Genomic DNA, 18488 nt, shown 5'->3' with positions numbered 1-18488 from the left:
GACACCTCGCAGACATCTCTTGCTCATTCTTGAGCTCCTGTCCCTTCTCATTTTCCTCTTCCCGACACCTCCACGCAACAAGGTAAAAATAGATCCTTCCGTCAGGTCACTTTTAAAAAAAATGCTCTGCCCCTCTACTTCGAAAGTGCCAATCAGCATGCTGTTTACTGCAAACACATTCTTCACATTTAGCCATTATATAAATGGTAATAACGTAGTAGCTTATAGGCTGGTGTCTGCCATCAGGCTTACGACGGATCATGAGTGAACCCCAAAGCTGCTTTCAGCCCCGTGCAACGTGTGCCTTATAAATGTTCCGATGCTAATGCTTTGACTTTAATGCATTCAATGATTGTTTTTCTGTTTGTCAATCAGGGTCTCTGCAGGTGCTGAAAAAGGTTTTAGAAAATAAATAATAAAAAAAAACTTTAGAAGGTATCATTTTAATTAGCAAAAATATTTTCCCTCGCTTGCTGTGTAGGCAGTAGAGTTCGTAAAGGCTGCTCAATTCTTTCTGTTGAGTTTCAGTCCGCATCATCAAACCTATAGCAAAGACTGTCACTACTGCTACTTATAGTCGCTTAAAGTCTCATCATATCATAATAAGCATTTGAGTATTGCATATGCCTTATGGAAGTACATATCTAATTTGGTTAAAAATAATGCCAGCATACTTTCTTACCTTGCCGGGCATGACTGTTAAATTTGTATAAGATTTAATTCCATGTGGTAAAAATGATGTCTTCATAAGTCTTGGTGAAACCTGCAGAAACCCTGTGAAACGCACTGGCAATTGATACTGCACTGCTGGAATTATCTGCATTCTTGTCTTGTCCAGCAAAGGTTTGTGTAATAGTATTATCGCTTGAGTTGGTGCAAAACTAATTGTCAGCTTATGTTGAAGCCTGCCTATATATCTTTTTTATGTGCTTCATTTTTGTTCATTCAGATCTCTCCCTGATGAGAAGATAAAAGCCCAAGTGATGTTGGAGCCCTGTCCGCAGGCCACCCGTGAGCCAAGCCCCGTTCGTGAGGCCCCCAGGTCTGATGTCAACAGACAGCCAGCTGGCAACCACGTCTCAGTCCCTCCCTCTGAGCTGCGTAAAAGCCGAGTTCGTGAACGCAGACCAGAGGGCCGCTCCAAGACTTACGACTGGTCTGAGTTCAAGATGGAGCAGACAGAAAAGCCTGTGAAGGAGCGAGCCGACACCGTCGATCTCAACTCATCGTTCTCCACAACCTCCTCTTATTGCTCTCCCTCCTCTTCAGCTTCCTCTTTAGCGTCCTCTCCGGTCTCTACCTCCTCAGTATCAGGGGCTCATCCACCCTTTATGACAGAAGAAGCAGAGAAGGGGAACTTCAGGAGGGGCGCCCCTCCACACAGCACTACTAGTCCAACCCACATGCCAAATACTGTTACTGCTACCATGACTTCCACACTTAATACAACGCAAACAGTACAGCCATCAACACCTGAAAGCCAAGTGCAAGGGACCATGGAAGTGGACCACCCTACAGCCATGCACCCTGCTAGTGAGGATAAGAAGGACAACAGAACCTCAGGTGTCCATAAAGAGATTGAGCAGCGATGGCATCAGGTGGAGACGACACCTTTGAGGGAAGAGAAGCAAGTGCCGATCGCCACGGCTGCAGCAAGCTTGGTTGATTCTGAAAGGTTGCCTGCCGATGAGCTCACTGCACTACTAGACAAAGAGGTTTGTGTACTGCCTGTGGTCATGTACATGTATTTTATCAGACCATGTTGTGATGTTTATTCTTATATTATCTCTCCGTCTTTGTTCAGTTGGGACAGAAGCAGAAGGAGCTGGACCAACTACAGAAGCAGAACAACCTTTTAAAAGAACAGCTGGATGATGCGCTAGGGAGAGAACACAGTGCCAGAGAGGGCTATGTGCTGCAGGTACTACACTCACCATCCATCACACAGGATAAGTAGGTTTTAGAAAAGTAACCATATACAAACAGCATAGCAATACAAGTATCGACAAAGAAAGCTTAACAATGTACAAAATGTTACTGCAAGGTTTGTAAGGTCTTATGCTATATTTGCTGGTGAAATGTGTGGTGCAGTAATGTTATCAACTGTGCCACAGTACTCGATAGATTGTATATTTGTTTTGGCTCATCACAGATTGGTGTGTATTTACTGTTACTCCTAGCATTCAACTAACAGGTGTGGGTGCTTTCTGAAACTGAAACTGTTAACGCATGGTTGTGGTTTTTCTTGGCATGAGTTTTCACTAACTGTTTTTACGGAGTTTCACATTTCCTGGGAAAACAATTGATTTGATCTGATATGTTAAGGTAAGAAAAGTAATCAATAGGCCTTGCGCTGTGCTTTTTCTCTCTGTTCATCTGTGCTTTGTGTGTGTCCTTTCCAAGCTTGACATCTGCATGCTGTTTTGTGTTTCATAACTGCATACATTTACTAATTTCCTTTTTTTTTGTTCACATAATAGTTATTCTGTGTTAGTCACCCATTGAAGGTTTTTCTTTGTTTGTTTGTTTATTTCTTTGGGAAGGTGTGTTCATGTACACCTTTGTGTTTGCAAGTCACCTCTGAAAAAGCACAGTGGAAGCGTGGAGAAAAGCACTGAACAAAAGAGGTGCTTATTAACAAAGGAGAAAAACAAAACTTGTTTTCCTGGTAACCCCCGAGATGTGGCTCTCCGTATTTGGTAGGGAAATATGGTGATGTCATTAATGAAATGTCTCATCAATCTTTTTCAAGAGTGCAACACCCCCTTCCTCTTCACCGCACAGAGTGCCATGGCAACGCTTGCACAAGCTTAATCAAGATTTGCAGAGCGAATTGGAGGCCCAAAGGCGCAAGCAGGACCTTGCTCAGCAGCAGATTCGGACATTAAAGAGAAGCTACACCGATGCCCAGGACGCTGTAGACCGCCACGAGGCTGACATTCAGGCTCTGCAGGGTAAACTAGCTTGTGCAATGGCTGAAATCTTGGCCAGTGAAGAGGCTGTGGCCCGAATGCGCAATGAGCTCAAGTTAGAGCAGGAGCGTTCAAAGGAACAAGAAGTAGAAAATGGAAAAAGTGAGGCCACCCTACGTGCCCAGCTAAAGGACAGTGAGGACAAACTCCGTGAAGTAGAGGCCTGCCTCTTAGAGAGGAACCAGGCCCTCAGGCACCTCGAGCACCAGCAGGCCCTGCAACGAGACCACATTAGAGAGGTACAGAGGTTGCAGGAGAGGCTGCAAGAGGTGACTGCTCGACTCATTGCTACTGAGGAGGGCCAAGCTTTGAAGGAGGAGCGTCTGAGGAAGGAGCAGCATAGCATGCAAGAGAGTCATGAGAGGGAAAGACAGAATCTGTGCAGAAAATTAACTCAGGCTGAAATCACCCAAAAAGAGATGGAGGACAATCTGCTAGAGGCAGAACAGCAGGTAGAGGCTCTGTTGAGAGGAAGGTGCTCCTCCGGAGGCAAAGATTGCAGTGAGGAAATGTTGAAGTTACAAGAGGAACTGACTCATAAGCTTGACATGGTTGAGTCACTGAGGGAGAGCGTTCGGAGGCTGGAAGAAGAGAAGAGCCACCTCACTTGCCGTTGTCAGGAGCTTATCAACCAGATTGCAGAAGCTGATCGTGAGGTGAATAAGCTTCGCAAATGTCTGGAAACTGAAGAGGCTGAGTACTACACGCTGGAGCAGTCATATGATAGGGCTACCCAGGAGTTTCAGAAAATGAGTCAGTTCCTTAGGGAAAAAGAGGAAGAGATCCGGCAGACTAAGGAGATGTATGAACGGCTAGTGGAACGCAAGGAAGAGGACCTAAAAGAGGCACTTATTAAAATGACAGTTCTTGGCAGCAGCTTGGAGGAAACAGAACAGAAGTTGCAAGCAAAGGAGGAGCTTCTCTGTCATATGAGTCGGAGCCTCTTAGAAAAGGTTGAGCCCTGTAGTGCTGAAAAGGATCTGCAAGCCAAGCTTGTGGTCGCAGAGGACCGTATCGCGGAGCTCGAACAGCATCTCAATGCCCTGCAGTTGGGCTACGCTGACCTACAAATGGAAAGACATAAGACCCCAGAGCTGAGGAAAAAGGGAAGGGTTAAAACATCAGCCTCCATATCACCAAACACAGAACTTTCTCTTTCATTTAATAATACATCCAAGTCAGAGAAAGCCCCAGATGATCAGGAGTCTCTAGCTAAGAGATCAAGGATACGTTTTTCCAGTATTCAGTGCCAAAAATACATTAGCTTAGAGGGCCTGGTCACGGGCCAAGCAAGTGGTGGTCATGTGGAGACAGGACAAAAAGATGACCAAGATGTAAATCAAGACATCGGTTTAACTGGAGGAAATATCTCCTCTGATATGCCGCATACCAGTGACCCAGAGAAGTTTATCTCAATCATACATGCCCTCGAAACTAAACTGCTTGCCACTGAGGACAAGCTAAGGAACCTCACGCAGAATCTAGAAGAGCAGCAATCCACCCAAGAAGACGACATGTCCAAGATTGATGTACAGATGACAGAAACAGACCATCACCCAGAGAAAGAGTTGAGTTGTGGGATGCAGAGTAGTTGTCTTGCCAATAAGCATTATGCCAAGGCTCTGATGTGCGTTGAAAAGAGTCGAGAGAAAGTCAGTGTTATTCTCACTGGATCTCATACTTCCACTGGTTCGCAGCTGCATTCATTGTCGGAGATAGAGAGCGATTTGTTCAATGCATCACTGTACATCCAACAAGGACAAAAGACGTTGGAAGAACAAACACCAGCTGTCCATCAGAATCAAACCCCAGAGACTCGAGATAGAGAAGCTCTTCAGCTCTTTGCCAAAACCTTGTCTTTTGAGGCAGTAATTTTGAATAAAATGGCTTTATCGATACAAACGTCAAAGTCTGACATTCTACATGCTCTTGCAGAGATATGGGAAGACATCGACAACATTAAAAAGAGTGACAGAGATTGCTTGGCTATAGTTTATGCTGATGTCTTGACCAGGAAGCTGATGTTAGAGAGTGCGTTCTGGCAGGAGTTGGAGAAAACTGAGGCAGATGTTGCAAAATGCAAAGAGGGCAGTGCGTCAGCTGATGTAAATGACGCCACAATCTTTAACACCTTCATTAAAGCAGAACTAGTTTACTCTATTCAAAACCTTAAGCTTTGCTATGAAGAGAAATTCAAAATACTGAAAAGGGAGTTGACTGAAGCTCACACGAACCTAAATCAAAGGGAAATGGCTCTGAAAGCGATTATTGAAGCTTCCAAAAGGCCTGATTTGAAAAATGTAATAAAGGAAGTCAAAAATAACTTTGGCTTTAATCAACAACGGTTAGCTGACGTTCAACCCCCTGAACTTGCTCCTTACATGGAGCAGATTGAAATGGAAGCAGCGCGAGATCTGGCTGAGGAAATTGTAGACAGACACTTGGCTGAAGAAATGCCCTCTTGTGGTGTTGACTCTATCGATACGCTGCAAAATGCACACGACAATCTGGCCAATGAGCTTCAGCGACAAGCAGCAATCCTTCATAAGTACGCTCAAGAGATGGAAGGTGGTGAAACCCATCCAGGGCTGGCTAAAATGATCCGGGCTCTTTTTGGGCAGCAAACCTCAGAGAATTTCTCTAGTACCTCTGTGTGTATGCGTGAAGCCCTAGTTCAGGCTCAGGTGGCTTATGTGGCATGTAGGTTACGGGCAATGCATGAACAGGACTTGGGTTGGTGCAAACAGACAGGTCAGAACATGGATGCTCTTGTCCAGCAGCATGCCCACAATGTCAGTGCAATCCAAGAAAAGTTTGAAGCATCCTTACAGGAGGAGCGCCTGAGTTTCACGCAGACAGTGGCCACTATTGAAATGGAGAACCAAACCCTGAGGAGTGAGATCAGCCAACGTGTGAATCAGCTCTCCCAGCAGCAGGAGCAACTGGCCCTCCTGGAGGAACACTACCGGAAGGACACTGAAAACCTGAATCAGATGCACAAGAAAGAGCTACAGCGAGCAGAGCAAGGCTGTGCTTCAACAGAGCTGGCCCTCATTGAGACAATGGCCGACAGCCAACAGAAGTTAGAGGTTCTCCTGGTGGACATGGATACCATGAAGGAGCAGCAACAGGGTCATGTGAAGAAACTGGAGGAGCAGTTTGAACGGAGGATCTGTGAGCTCCAGCACATCCACACAGAGGAGATTGAAAAGTTACATTCCCAGTATGTGGAAAACATTCAGTGTCTCAAAGAGCACCTGAAGGTCAAAAAGGGTCCTGAGGTTTCACAGTCGCTACTGTGTGATGAGGCCATAATGCCAATGGAAGAGGAGGAGCAGGGGAAGGGGGAAGATGCTCAAAATAAGTCCGAGGTGGCCTCAATGGTGGTTCTCAAGGACCGGATCCAGGAGCTGGAGACTCAGATGAACACCATGAGGGACGAACTGGAGAGCAAGCACCTCGAAGGAGATGTGGCCAGCCTGAAAGAGAAATACCAGAGAGACTTTGAAAGTCTTAAGGTTTTTGCTCTTTCAATATTTTGTTAGATTTATCTGTTTGTGTCAGTGCTAGACTAGTAGATAAATAGAGGATTATTTTGAATTAACCTTGCTTTTGTTCGTCAATCAACTAATATTCAATAATCATTTTGAATTGGGAAATGGTGTGATTTCAGAATAACCGCAAACCTAAATTCATAAGTTTGCAAACTTTATAATAAGTGTAATCAGAGCTCTTAGGGATGTCCCGCTTGCGTTTTTCGTTATCTTCCGGAATATTTATATTTAGCCTTTTAGCCACGTTAGCTGTCTGGTTCTAGGAAATTTCTTTTCAGTTCACCTTTTTGTTCTAGACTGAGATATATTGGTAGAGTATATTTAACCATAATGGCGTATATAAAAACTTTTATTTCACTGAATAATGTAAAGAGCATGTGTATTCGTTTGTATTTTACCAAAAATATTTCATATATTGCATTAATTCAAATTCTATAAATTTAGTTGTATTTTATTTCCTCTTATATGTAGTTGTTTATAATAAAGGTAACGGTTAAACTGTAAAATACCAATCCTCAATTATAATTACTTTCTAAATAATTTCTTTTAATATGAGGGTTTGATATAAACAACTTAACTTTTAATATATATATATTGGCCATTATATCTGTATTTAAAAAACATCCATATGTTGCTTGGGCTCTAAATATAAAGCTCTATTTATATTATATTAAAACTATTTTTGGAACGTAAAGCCTGTGTCACAGTTTGAATACGTCACATGAAGTATTATAATTTATGGTATAATGTCTTGATAGTCTTTGAATACTTTAAATTGAGAAGTGTCCGACAATGTGGATCTGGTTACACCAGTGAATTACTATGGGACATCCTTAGTTTTACATTATCAAGCCAAATGAATCAATTACAGGTTGTCATGACTTAAGCACACTCAGACAATTAAATATCCAAAATGTCTCATTAATTCCTAAAGAGCATCTTCATTCATGCATTACTGACACACCATTTCCCATATTCAAAACTTAAAGGGAAGTCTGCTCTATAACCGACAAAAGTGCAGCCTCGCTGGATTAGAATTGAACTGCTTTAACTCGCTACCTTTTAACATAGCTGGGTTTGAAAATCCTAAAAATGCTTGCATGGCTCCTGTCACTGATCTTGCATGACACAACATGTAGTGAGCTAGAACAGTAATGGATGTTGCACTGAATCTATAGTCACAAAATAGAATGCAGGTGCTGTATTGTGTGCACAATGAATTATGTGATGAAAGAATCCGGACCCTTTGGATTTTTAGGCCACGTGTGAACGTGGGTTCGCTGCAATGGAAGATACCCACCACAAGGTGATAGAAGACATCCAGAGGCAGCATCAGAGGGAGATCTGCAAACTCATGGAAGAGCGAGAGAGACTCTTAGCTGAGGAAACTGCTGCGACAATCGCTGGTAAAGAAAATAATTCTGATACCACCCATAATTGCTGTGGTTGAAACAACGCTGTCATACTCTAACTGAATGTGTGTGATCGATCTTCACTGCAGCTATTGAAGCTATGAAAAATGCACACAAGGAGGAGCTGGAGAAGAACCAGCGCTCCCCAGTGAGTGGACTGAACTCTGACATCGATGAGCTTCGCTTACAATACGAGTATGTTATTTTTGATTTACGAAATGATCCATCCTCTTATCTTAAGGAAAACTATAAACACATGTAAATATCAGACTCCAGCTGATCTTCTGATGCTGTGATTGTCCAGGGAGGAGCTCCAGTCCTTCCAGAGAGAGCTGGAGGTGTTGTCCGAGCAGTACTCTCAGAAGTGTCTGGAGAACGCTCACCTGAACCAGGCGCTGGAGGCTGAGAGGCAGGCCCTCAGGCAGTGTCAGAGAGAGAACCAGGAGCTAAATGCTCACAACCAGGTATGAAAACACATGCATGTAGATACACATACGAAAACCATCACTGTCCATAGAGATGCAGAGTAATGTGTGTCTGTTTGGCAGGAATTGAATAATCGAATGAGTGCGGAGATCATCCGGATGCGCTCCTGTTACAGCGGTGAAACGGCGCTGTCACCACTTACCCAAGGCAAAGATGTGTATGAACTAGAGGTGTGTGCAAACACACACACAAACACACAAATATACTATTGACTTGCTCTTCCATCTCTTTAATCTAACTGGGTTTCTTTTTCCATCTTGTAGGTGTTGCTACGTATTAAGGAGTCCGAGATCCAGTATCTTAAACAGGAAATACACTCTTTGAAAGATGAGCTGCAGTCTGCTTTAAGGGTAAGAAAAGACAATTTATTTACTGAAGCCATGTTACCTCTACCCCGTTTGTCTTTTAACCGAATAAAAAAAATCATTAACCTTCATTCCTCCAGGACAAGAAATATGCCACCGACAAATATAAGGGCATCTATACAGAGCTCAGCATAGTGAAAGCAAAGGCTGACTGTGACATCAGCAAACTGAAGGAGAAACTGCTCATCGCCACGGAAGCTTTAGGCGAGAAGACGGTCGATGGAACAGTCACATCTGGATACGGTACAGAGAGTAAACAATTTTTTTTTTATTATTATAGCACTGTTTGAACAAAAATTTCTCATACCAAAGTTTATTACTTTTATTTAGAAATTAGACCATTTATGAGCGATGTCATGAAACTTCTGACACAGATAACGACCTGTGTAGCTGGAAATTACACTTCATGCGATAATTCGTGAGGTAAATGATGATAGTAACAATTTGTTTTGTTTTTTTAGATATCATGAAATCCAAGAGTAATCCAGATATCATAAAAAAAGAAAAATCAGCAGCCTCCAGGCAACTGAGAGGCATAAGGTCAAAGGTGAGTTGTTCTTTTGCTGGTTACTGGCATATTATTTCAAATTCAAACACACACACACTCTAAAGCTACCATGTCAGTTTGCTGTGTGTGTGACATTGTGTATCAAGGTTGTGTTGTGCAGACTTAACACACATTTGTAGAAGTGTGTTCCATAATTGTCGATCAGGACGCTGTCAGTGAAAAGTCCCATTAGTCTGTTATCTGTCTGTTCTGTCCGTCAGTCTGTCACTGAACAGGTCTCAATGGATAGCTGACACTCCCATTGCGGGTTGATTCCCCCCCCAGTCCCCACTCCAAGATGTGCTGTAGGTATAGCATGACATAGAGCAAAGCATGCCCTAACCCCCCCCCCCCCCCCCCCCCCCCCCGCATGATCTCCCATATCCTCCCCCAACTTTGTCCCAGCCTGCACCACGAAAGCATACTTTTGGGGATTTTCACTACGAATTGGATGAGAAAATCGAAACCTCTTTAGTAAATATCAATGTATAGACAGTTAGCTTAACATGTAAACTGGAAAGAAAGGAAGCAGCTATTGCCGGGTTGGATCATAGAGAGCTTATAAAGAGGAATGATCTTCTTCTTTATCACTGAAGGAAATATTATGAGATCAGGTAAATAGGTTTGGTCTGTGTCAGAGGATTATTTAAATTTCCTGATGACTCCTGTTCGTGAGTCTTGAATCTGTGTTTGAATCTCTTGCTCTTGTGTGGCATGACCGTATTCCTTCCTAACCACCTTTTCCTGTGCGTCTTACTGTTTGACCTAAAGTACAGTTTGTCATCCAGAGCAGAGAAATCTGTGGGTTCAACAGGTTCTTTAAACATGTGTGTGGTGTTGTCTGAGTGTTTTTGTGTTTTTTGAATACCTTTCTTTTGCCCACATGTGCCCTCACCATCTGTTAAAGATAATTCACTTTCCTCTCCATATCCTCCACAGAGCTTGAAAGAGGGACTTACTGTGCAGGAGCGCATGAAGCTTTTTGAGGCAAAAGATTCCAAAAAGATTTGAACATCAAGAATCTGAAGTTTCTCTTTCCTTGTCTTGGTTCCTGGTCCGAAAGAGCAACATCAGCTGAAGACTCTCCTAGGAAATAGAGACAATTCTTCACAAAGGTCAATTCTGAACATGGACCTGCTGCTTCCATGCCTTCGATAAGTTGTCATTAGTTTGATTGATTTTTTTTTAATTAATATAAAACAGTTTTATTGAATAAATCCTGTGTTAGATCTCTTTAAAGAATATATAGATGTATAATCTGTCCAAACTGGAGACGTGTCAAATAAGCTGTGAGAGGGATTCACGACAACATTTTTATTGATCCTCCAAAATGCCAAAACAGCCAGCAGTACACAGTATAAGTAATAATATATATTTCCCAATATGAATTAAGTATCTGCTGTATTTTATTATTGTTACATTTTCTATATCTAATGATTTTAAATGTGTTTAAAGTTGCACCAGTTGTGTTGTACATAACTACCGGATATATGTCAGAGTATGGTTTGCTGTTGATCGTTTGGGGCATCTGCTGTATTATAACTATGGTTTGACTGGTAGTGGAGAAACAATGTGATGCTTAACTTGCTTGTGTATGAAAGTTTTATAGGAAACAAAAAGAGGGAGTGTCTGTGTGTGAAGGGGGAGATGGGGGGGTGGGGTGGGATTGCACTTATCACTTGACTACTTGAGGAAGCTTCTTTTTATTTCTCCGTCTCAAATCGGTGTTGTGGCATTGAGTCGATTATTGCAGTGCAACCAAACATCCTGACTTCTGTAGTGAGCAGCCGTGACTTGTTAGTGATACTGGATTTAATTTTTTTAATTTTTAAAATTTCTTTAAACCTGAATTTGTGTTTGCTTCAGTTTCGACTCATGATGTGAGAGGGTGTCATCTCCTATAAAAACCAGTTGGGACTTTGCATGACTGTACAGAACTGCAGAATGATCACGTTGCCTCATTTTCCTACGTTCACGCTTTAGTGTGGAGCTCTTTGACACTTATTAAGCTTGGCTTTGCAAGTCCTACTGCTTAGGTGTTGAGATTGAAATGTTTTTACTGTAAGCGGCAGTCTTGAAGCACTTGGCCCAGTCCCTGACCTCCCACTGAAATCTAGTCGTGCCTCAACTGAGTGAAGTCTATAAACATCCATAAAACCTGTGCAGCTATGGATACACACTGTATAGTATTCAAACCACGCCTTGTATATATATATATGCCACACAGAGACGACTTCTGTGTTTTGTTTTAAACTTGTACCTTGCTCACTAGCTCTATATGAAATATATATATATATATGAATATTTTTTATTTTCATTTGAATGTATAACGTCAAATAAATGAAGTGTTTGGAAATTCTGCAGTTGCTTTTTTTTCAAACAATTGTTCACTTGGACTCGAGGATGACCTCCCAATCGCTCTGTCGTTTTATGTATTGTTTTGATTGTGACATACATTTATTGTTTGTAATAAATTTGAACTCTAATCCAAATAATTGAAGATATCCTGCACACTTTGGTGGTTAAAGGTCAGTCATGTGGTCTGACAAACCCCCCTTTTGCCTCATGAATGACTCGGTACATTCACTGCCTCAATTCAAGTCTGAGATACTTTTACTTTTCTTGAGTATCTCCATTTCATTTATTTTTCTGTCTTTGTTTGAGGTTTTTGTTCTAGACGCAAATCAAAGCTTCGGACTGTAAATTAATGGTTTCAAATATTTTGTCCACAGGAGGGCGCTATCAGCAGGGCCTGGTTTCACCTCCGCTACAGCGCAAAGCCATGCTGCTGTCCTGCCTGGTGTTTTGCTTATAAACTCATTAGAAACTTTAAGATTCTAATGAGACATTCATCGTAAATTCATGAACTCATTTAAAACTTAATAATTAAATCTTGCTCTTATAAAGGACTGGAGGATCTACAAGATTTGTCTTTTGGACAAAATCAAGGAAATACATATTTACAGACATTTTTACTAAATATTACGTCGGTAAATATTTGCGATGGTGCACATAGTTGATTTATGTATAGGATGCGTTAAACTGTGTGTGTGTGTGGGTTTGAGTGAACTGGTTTGTAGATTGAAAACCGGGAGCCACGGTACTTGTGGGGTCCGTCAGCTCAGTAGGGACCAAACTGCTCTGCCTCACTTGAGGGTTAAAGTTACGGTTTAGAGGGACTAGGTTATATAAATCAACTGTGTGCCCATTGATACAGTAAGACAAGGATGTGTGTTTGTGTATAATATGTAAAACACCTTCATTCAAAATATTTACTTTAAAATTATTAAAGGAAAGGAGGTTTCTCTGGTATCAAATCGAAATCCAATAAATAAAGTAAGTGCTTTGACGTCTTCAGGCTCATTGTCCTGTGGAAGCTCTCCGGTCCTGGCAGCTGTGACCTTTGCAGCTGCATCTCGACCGTGTGAGAGAGTGGTGACGGGACCAGGGGACGCACCACCCAGCGCTGGGTGCCCCTCCTGGGGGCAGACAGGTACTCGGGCCCCGGGGTCCCTGACCTTTACAGGGGCTCAGGATTCGGCAGCAGAGACACAGGTAAGTCCACTGACGGTGACTTAGCTCGAGGAGCTAGTTCACCTTTAGCATCGCCGACTCTGTCAGGGCCGATAGAGGAGAGTGACGTTGAGCTGCCACTGTGGATCTGTTTCTCTGTTACATAAACTTTAAATGATAAAGGAAGTGATGATAAGATTTAACCTCACTGATTTTTAAAAGGCACACATTCATATTCAAACTAAATAATTTCACTAAACAATCCGATCAAAATCTATTATCGTTTTATTATTTCTTGGGTTTACCAATTTTCTTTTATTGTTCGACCTTCATAAAAACACTGACACACTGCTGTTTTTTTTTCTGCATTTTATTCAAAGAAATACGGTGTGTGTACAATACATTTAATTTTTTAATTCATCTCAACATGACATCATCCATATAAAACCATTTACACTTTTAAAACGTTTTACTTACATGTATGTTAAATACAGTATTTACAAATCCCCTCAGAGGATTGTCTCTCAGCATCATTTTAATGGACTTAATCATTTAAATCGTCCTGATGGGAATAACTAAGTGCTGAGCTTACCTTTACAAATTTATTTCTGGAGAATATTGTCATAACAATCAACGTTCTTAGTGCATTAAAATCCTTCTCATCCAAATTATCATTCATTTTTCTTTTAAGGTGCAAAATGTTTGAGGTTTTTTTGTGAAGGTAAACTGAGAATAATAGTGACCATCCAGCCAGTGAAACTCAAAGGCATGCTGGTAACAATAACTGCATTTGTGGACAGAATCAGTTATATTACAGTCGGAGAGAGACGGCTTTAGTTGTCAGTAGCTGTCAGTGGGCTCGGAGGACACTGAGCTTCCAGCCGCTGTATGGACGGGGGTCTCTTTGAGGTTTTGGCCGAGGCCGGGATGTCGGTGAACACCACAGAGCGGCCGTCGGGGCAGAGCAGGACGCTGGAGTCGGCCTCACACTTTGTCGTTCTGCTCGGCCACAGGGCCTCGGCCGGACTGGGCCTGATGCCGAGTCCACCCGGAGAGAGGACTTCTGTGTTGACCATTGATGCCTGACTCATCTTGATCAAAATGTCCAACGACTGCTTGCGGCTCTCCAGCGAGGCCTTCATCGCCTTCCTCTCGCTCTCATCCTCCTCTTCCTCCTTCCTCTCCTCCAGCTCCTCGTCCTCGTCCTCCTCCGTCTCTGTACTGTTGCCCTTCAGACTGCCATCCTCCTTCGAGCCCTGGTCGACGGCCAGTTTCGTTGAGTCCCTCTTGACTGAGAGGTCGAGGGGCCCGTCGCTCTGGCGTGCAGTCCGCTCCAGCGCCTGGTGTATGTGAGAGAGCTCGCTGCGGATTTTGCTCAGGTGATCCCAGAGGTGGAGCTGAGCGGGAAGGTCCTCCTTCTCCAGGTGGGAGATTTTGCGCTCGGCCTCCTGGTACTCCTGCAGGGCCTTGGAGAGGTCACTCAGCAGAGCACCCACTGACTCCGAGGGATCGTCTCCCGTAGTCTGGGCAGCAGTGGAGTCTTGGCGGATGGGCCTTCCACATGTTGAGATAGAGGATGTTTCACTTTTGGGACTGGTGAGACGTTTGTTGTACCACAGCTCAGTGGGCCGGGTCTGAAGCTGAGCGTCCTGTAAACTAAGGATTAGAGAAATTTAGACATTTTCCAACAAGCCATCTATTGAAGTTATACAGAAAAGACTAAGAATCTCTGTAGATATTATGGTTTAACTAATTATGATACTCTTTTAACAATAATTATTATGAAATAAGAAAATAATTAATTAAGAAAATGTTTACCTGTTGTGGAAAGGAAGTTTCTCCGCTGCCATGTTCAAAGTTGATCCAGTCTGAATATCCTTCAGGAGGTCCAGAGTAAAGCCCACTGCCGGCTTCTTCTCCGCGGGGGCCTCGTGGTTCCCCAGTGGGGCCCCCGTCCTCTTTAGACCCCAGCTCGCTTTGCCTTCCTTGGCTGCAGCCTGCACTTTATCCCCCGGCCTGTAGCCCTGGTCGAGGGAGTCTCTCTGAGGTGACACCCAGCCGGTCGGGGAGCCAGCGGTGGCACCAGGCCGTAGAGCTGGCACTTTCCACAGATTGACTTTAGGCTGGAAGCCAGACAGGGGATTTGTTTCGAGACTGTTTGTGGGCGTCTTGAGGGTTTTGCTGGCGTCGCTCTGACTGGAGGCCGGTCCGAACGCGTGCTCATACAGGAACGGGTAGTAGAGGCGAGGGGGGATGAGAGCACTGTCCGCGTGCGTGCCGGAGGCTGGGTGCATCAGCTGGGCCGCTGACGCCAGGAAGGGAAGCTGGGCGAGCTGCGCGTGGGTCTGGGCTGTCATACCCGCGGCAGGGCTGGAAATGGCTGAGTTCATGTAGGAGAAGAGGCTGGGGCTGATGGGATAGCCCACCCCGAGCACTGACAGATTGAGTCCAGTGGGATCCTGGTAATCCACCAGGTTCGGGGGAGGAGGGTAACAGGGAATCGAGCTGCTCACTCTGGGATGAGCTCCATCAGATTTGGCCTTCGTGTGGCTGGACGCTAACAGCCGCCACTGCTCCGAGAGCAGCCCGGGAGCGGTCAGACACGCCTTGGATAACTTGTAGTGTTTAAGCTGGGCCTCTACTTCCATTGAGCGGGCTCGTAGAAGCTGATCTTCTAGGGAGAGCATGTCAGCCATCAGAAGTTCTGACTCTGGCTGTTGGGTTTTCTTGGCTGCGAACTCTGTAGCCTCTCCTCTGCTCCTGCTGTTACTCGAGCTCTGCTTCGCCAGCCTGGTGCTCTCTGCTCCCTCACTTTGTCCTCCCTCCTCTTCCTCCTCTAGTCCCTGGTTTTCCCTGTCCTCCCCTTCCTCCTCCACGTTCCTCCGCAGCCTCTGTCTATCCGCGGCCCGCGTCGCCTGCTCCAGCTCTTCTTTCCCGGGAGCCTGGAGGCCGTGCGCCTGCTGAAAGGGCCGGAGCTGGTCCGGGTGCAGGATGTTGCCCTTCTTATAGGGCCAGTCCGACTCTATGAGCAGGGACAGGGAGTTCTTGCACAGGCTGTACTTCATGTGGTTGTACAGGTGAGACTTCTCCATGCAGGTGAAGGGACACTGGAAGCATTTGTAGTTGTAGGGTTTGCCCCATGGCCGGGGAATGTAGTGGGGCTTCTTGGGCTTGCGCTCCTTGTGTTTGCTGGCAGACGTCACTTTGCACGCGTCGTCCTTGGACATGACTGAGTTCTGATATTAATAAAGATTTTGTGATTGTATTCAAATGATGGCACTTCAAGATTAGATTTTGTTAGGGTTGTGTATCTGTTGTGCCAGGGTACATTTCAGTTTTGCTTCAGTTTTGCAGGAGGGTGGAGATGAAAACGAACATTTTCTCGATGAGGAGAAGCAGAATCTGTGAAAAAAAAAAACAGATTTGTATGAATACAACTGCAGAACATCAACATATCAAACACCGATTGAAAGTTCAGATATTTCATCTTTCGCCTGCATGTCACATGTTCTTCTCTTCCTGATTTCACTCTGAGAAAATGGAGACAGCTTGCAGAAACGAAGCCCTGCTTGAGAATCTCAACATCCGAGACAAAGTTGTGTGTGCACTGAAGGGTGCCGTATATCATTATGCACATATGTGTTTTATGAGAGCACATTTGTTGTCTGCCTGGGCCGAGGGTCGCCACTAGCCTAACTGCAGGGAGGCCCGCGCTGCTCCGTTCTCACTATACCTGCCACTACTCATTAGTTCCAGTGCAGCACGAGGCGCTATAGCAGGGCCCAGGGCTGGGGGGGGGGGGGCTGACAGAGGTCGTCACAGGGGACTCTGCACCTGTGCAGGGGGGGGGGCCCTTGCGACACTCTCACACGGGGTCCTGCTCAAGTTTAGGGGTCGGAGCCCCTCGGAGGTCGGCTACAGGCGGTGCAGGGCCAGGCTGCGGGTTGCATTGAGGCGGGTATAGGAGGAGAGAGGAGTTTGGGGGGGGGTTTGGGGCCTGGTTCCTAATGAGAGGCTGGCATCGTGCCTATAGGGCGTCATTAGTGCCAGGACTGGGATCTGGGTCAGGACATGGTGCATAAGTTCAACTGATCTCCTGTACTCAGATTGTTCGTCTGCATTTGGAGTTGGCTCAGTTTATTTCTCAATAAGCAATATTAACATTGACTTTGAGCAATTTCGCTTCAATGTTCAAGTTTTAAATAAGATTTATAAAATTCTTTGATTATTGTAATAGTTGATTACTTGAGATGTATTATAAGAGGAGCTGAAAACAATCTTACTTTTTTCATATTTGTTTGAAATATAATAACATCTTAATTTATCCAAATCCATTTGTGAAATGTGTGTCCACCTAATATTTTGTGTTTTCAAGTTAACTCCCTTTTTCTTATGCACATGTTTAGATTTATCCTCTTCCTGTTTAAAAACAATTTTATTTTCCACCTCTTCTTCATTCTTCATTTTAAAAGACGTGAATTCCACAACAATAACTTTAATTAATATCTCTCTCTTACACTCCTACAAAATGAATTTAAATACCGCACAAAAATTTTAGTGTGTGTTTTTTTTTCTTTAGTTAAATTGAAAAAGAAAACTTTTCATTCTCGGAGCCAGGCCGGTGGGAGAAGCCTGCGGTGGGAGAAGATGTGAGGACGAGTTTGCTCCTCAACTTGAAACACTCACTTGCTGTGAGGCTTTTATTTTTGTCTTTTTTCCTCGGGTTGCTCAAAGATGAAAGTGTGTGTGGGAAGTTCAGGGTCGCGCGTTAAAACACAAATTTTAAACTTCCCCGGCTGATCTGATCAGTGTCTCAGATTAAAGAAATTAATATAATGGGGGGGTCAGTGAAGCAGACACAGGTGATGGAGAGGCCTTCATGTTGCAGCCTCGTCATTAAAAGCCATGGCACAAAGACACAGTGAGTCTAACAGAGGATGGCAGGCCGCTGCCAACCGCTCTCCCAACTGGACCCTCGGCGTTGGCCCGTTAGTGGCGGACCATTTGATTGGCTCCCTGGGGCCCCTGACCTGGGCTTTGAGCTCATAATGGAGCCTAACAGCTGCTGCTACGAGTCGATCAATAAAAATCATTTTTACAGTTGTCGTTTTTAGCCTCTCCTGGCCACCGCTACCCGCCCCACTCTCCACTGACTGTGCACTTTGCTCGCCCTCCCTCCCTCCCTCCCCTCGCCGCTGCCCCATATCCCAACCCTGCGGTCTTGTTTTAAGCTTTTAGGGCCAGTGATCAAACAAGCTTCACCGCTTGAACATCTATTGTTGCAATTAAGGAGGTTCACCACAGTAAAAGCTTTGACAAGTTACATGGGACAGCGACCACACCACGGACGACCTCTGGGACAGATATACACTGTACAGTGAAATCACACAAGGAAGGTGAATGCAAGGTTTAACAGCTTTTGGGTTATTAAAAAAATTACATATATAAGAAAGAAGAAATACTTTACCTAAAATCAGGAGGATTTGTTGTGTGTTGGTCTCCCTCTGGAAAAGAAAACCTGCAAAAGAAGAAACGTGATTTAAAAAATTGCAGTTTTATTGTCATTTAACTTAAGAGTTGCCTGAATTTCATATGATATTACAATCAAACCATTGTTAGCAGATTCTCTAATATTAGGT

General features: G+C 44.1%; 2 protein-coding genes across 12 annotated transcripts in view; one reads left to right on the top strand and one right to left on the bottom strand.

Annotated features, from left to right (window-relative positions):
* The window catches only part of si:ch73-103b11.2 (myosin phosphatase Rho-interacting protein), a 46819-nt gene extending 35124 nt beyond the window's left edge, over positions 1-11695 (top strand). For 4 of the 11 annotated variants that reach the window (XM_062378991.1, XM_062378994.1, XM_062378995.1 and 1 more), the window contains 11 exons: positions 950-1715; positions 1805-1921; positions 2753-6490; positions 7785-7932; positions 8028-8133; positions 8243-8402; positions 8487-8594; positions 8688-8774; positions 8870-9041; positions 9251-9336; positions 10276-11695. In XM_062378991.1, the coding sequence (XP_062234975.1) occupies positions 950-1715; positions 1805-1921; positions 2753-6490; positions 7785-7932; positions 8028-8133; positions 8243-8402; positions 8487-8594; positions 8688-8774; positions 8870-9041; positions 9251-9336; positions 10276-10347 (5560 nt within the window). In that variant the 3' untranslated portion in view covers positions 10348-11695. Of the gene's footprint in view, positions 1-949; positions 1716-1804; positions 1922-2752; positions 6491-7784; positions 7933-8027; positions 8134-8242; positions 8403-8486; positions 8595-8687; positions 8775-8869; positions 9042-9250; positions 9337-9557; positions 9642-10275 lie in introns of all 11 variants that reach the window. The other 7 variants (XM_062378998.1, XM_062378992.1, XR_009911937.1 and 4 more) reach the window with 6 other exon arrangements.
* Positions 11696-13243: 1548 nt separating this feature from the next.
* prr35 (proline rich 35) lies at positions 13244-16080 on the bottom strand. The gene is made up of 2 exons (XM_062378543.1): positions 14668-16080; positions 13244-14505 (listed from the first exon to the last, which is right to left on the bottom strand). The coding sequence occupies exons 1-2, from the start codon at positions 16074-16076 to the stop codon at positions 13683-13685; spliced, it is 2232 nt and encodes a 743-aa protein (XP_062234527.1). The 5' UTR covers positions 16077-16080; the 3' UTR covers positions 13244-13682.
* Between the last annotated feature and the right edge of the window lie 2408 nt (positions 16081-18488).

Source organism: Platichthys flesus, chromosome 20 (assembly GCF_949316205.1).
Source record: "Platichthys flesus chromosome 20, fPlaFle2.1, whole genome shotgun sequence".
NCBI classification, from domain to species: domain Eukaryota; kingdom Metazoa; phylum Chordata; class Actinopteri; order Pleuronectiformes; family Pleuronectidae; genus Platichthys; species Platichthys flesus.
The sequence above is the reverse complement of the archived record's forward strand: the minus strand, read 5'-3'. Positions and strand labels throughout refer to the sequence as shown.

Coding starts and splice junctions, on each gene's coding strand:
- prr35 (XM_062378543.1), bottom strand. CDS start 16,076: ATGTCCAAGGACGACGCGTGCAAAGTGACGTCTGCCAGCAAACACAAG. Junction 14,506..14,667: donor AAACTTCCTTTCCACAACAG/GTAAACATTTTC, acceptor TCTAATCCTTAG/TTTACAGGACGCTCAGCTTC.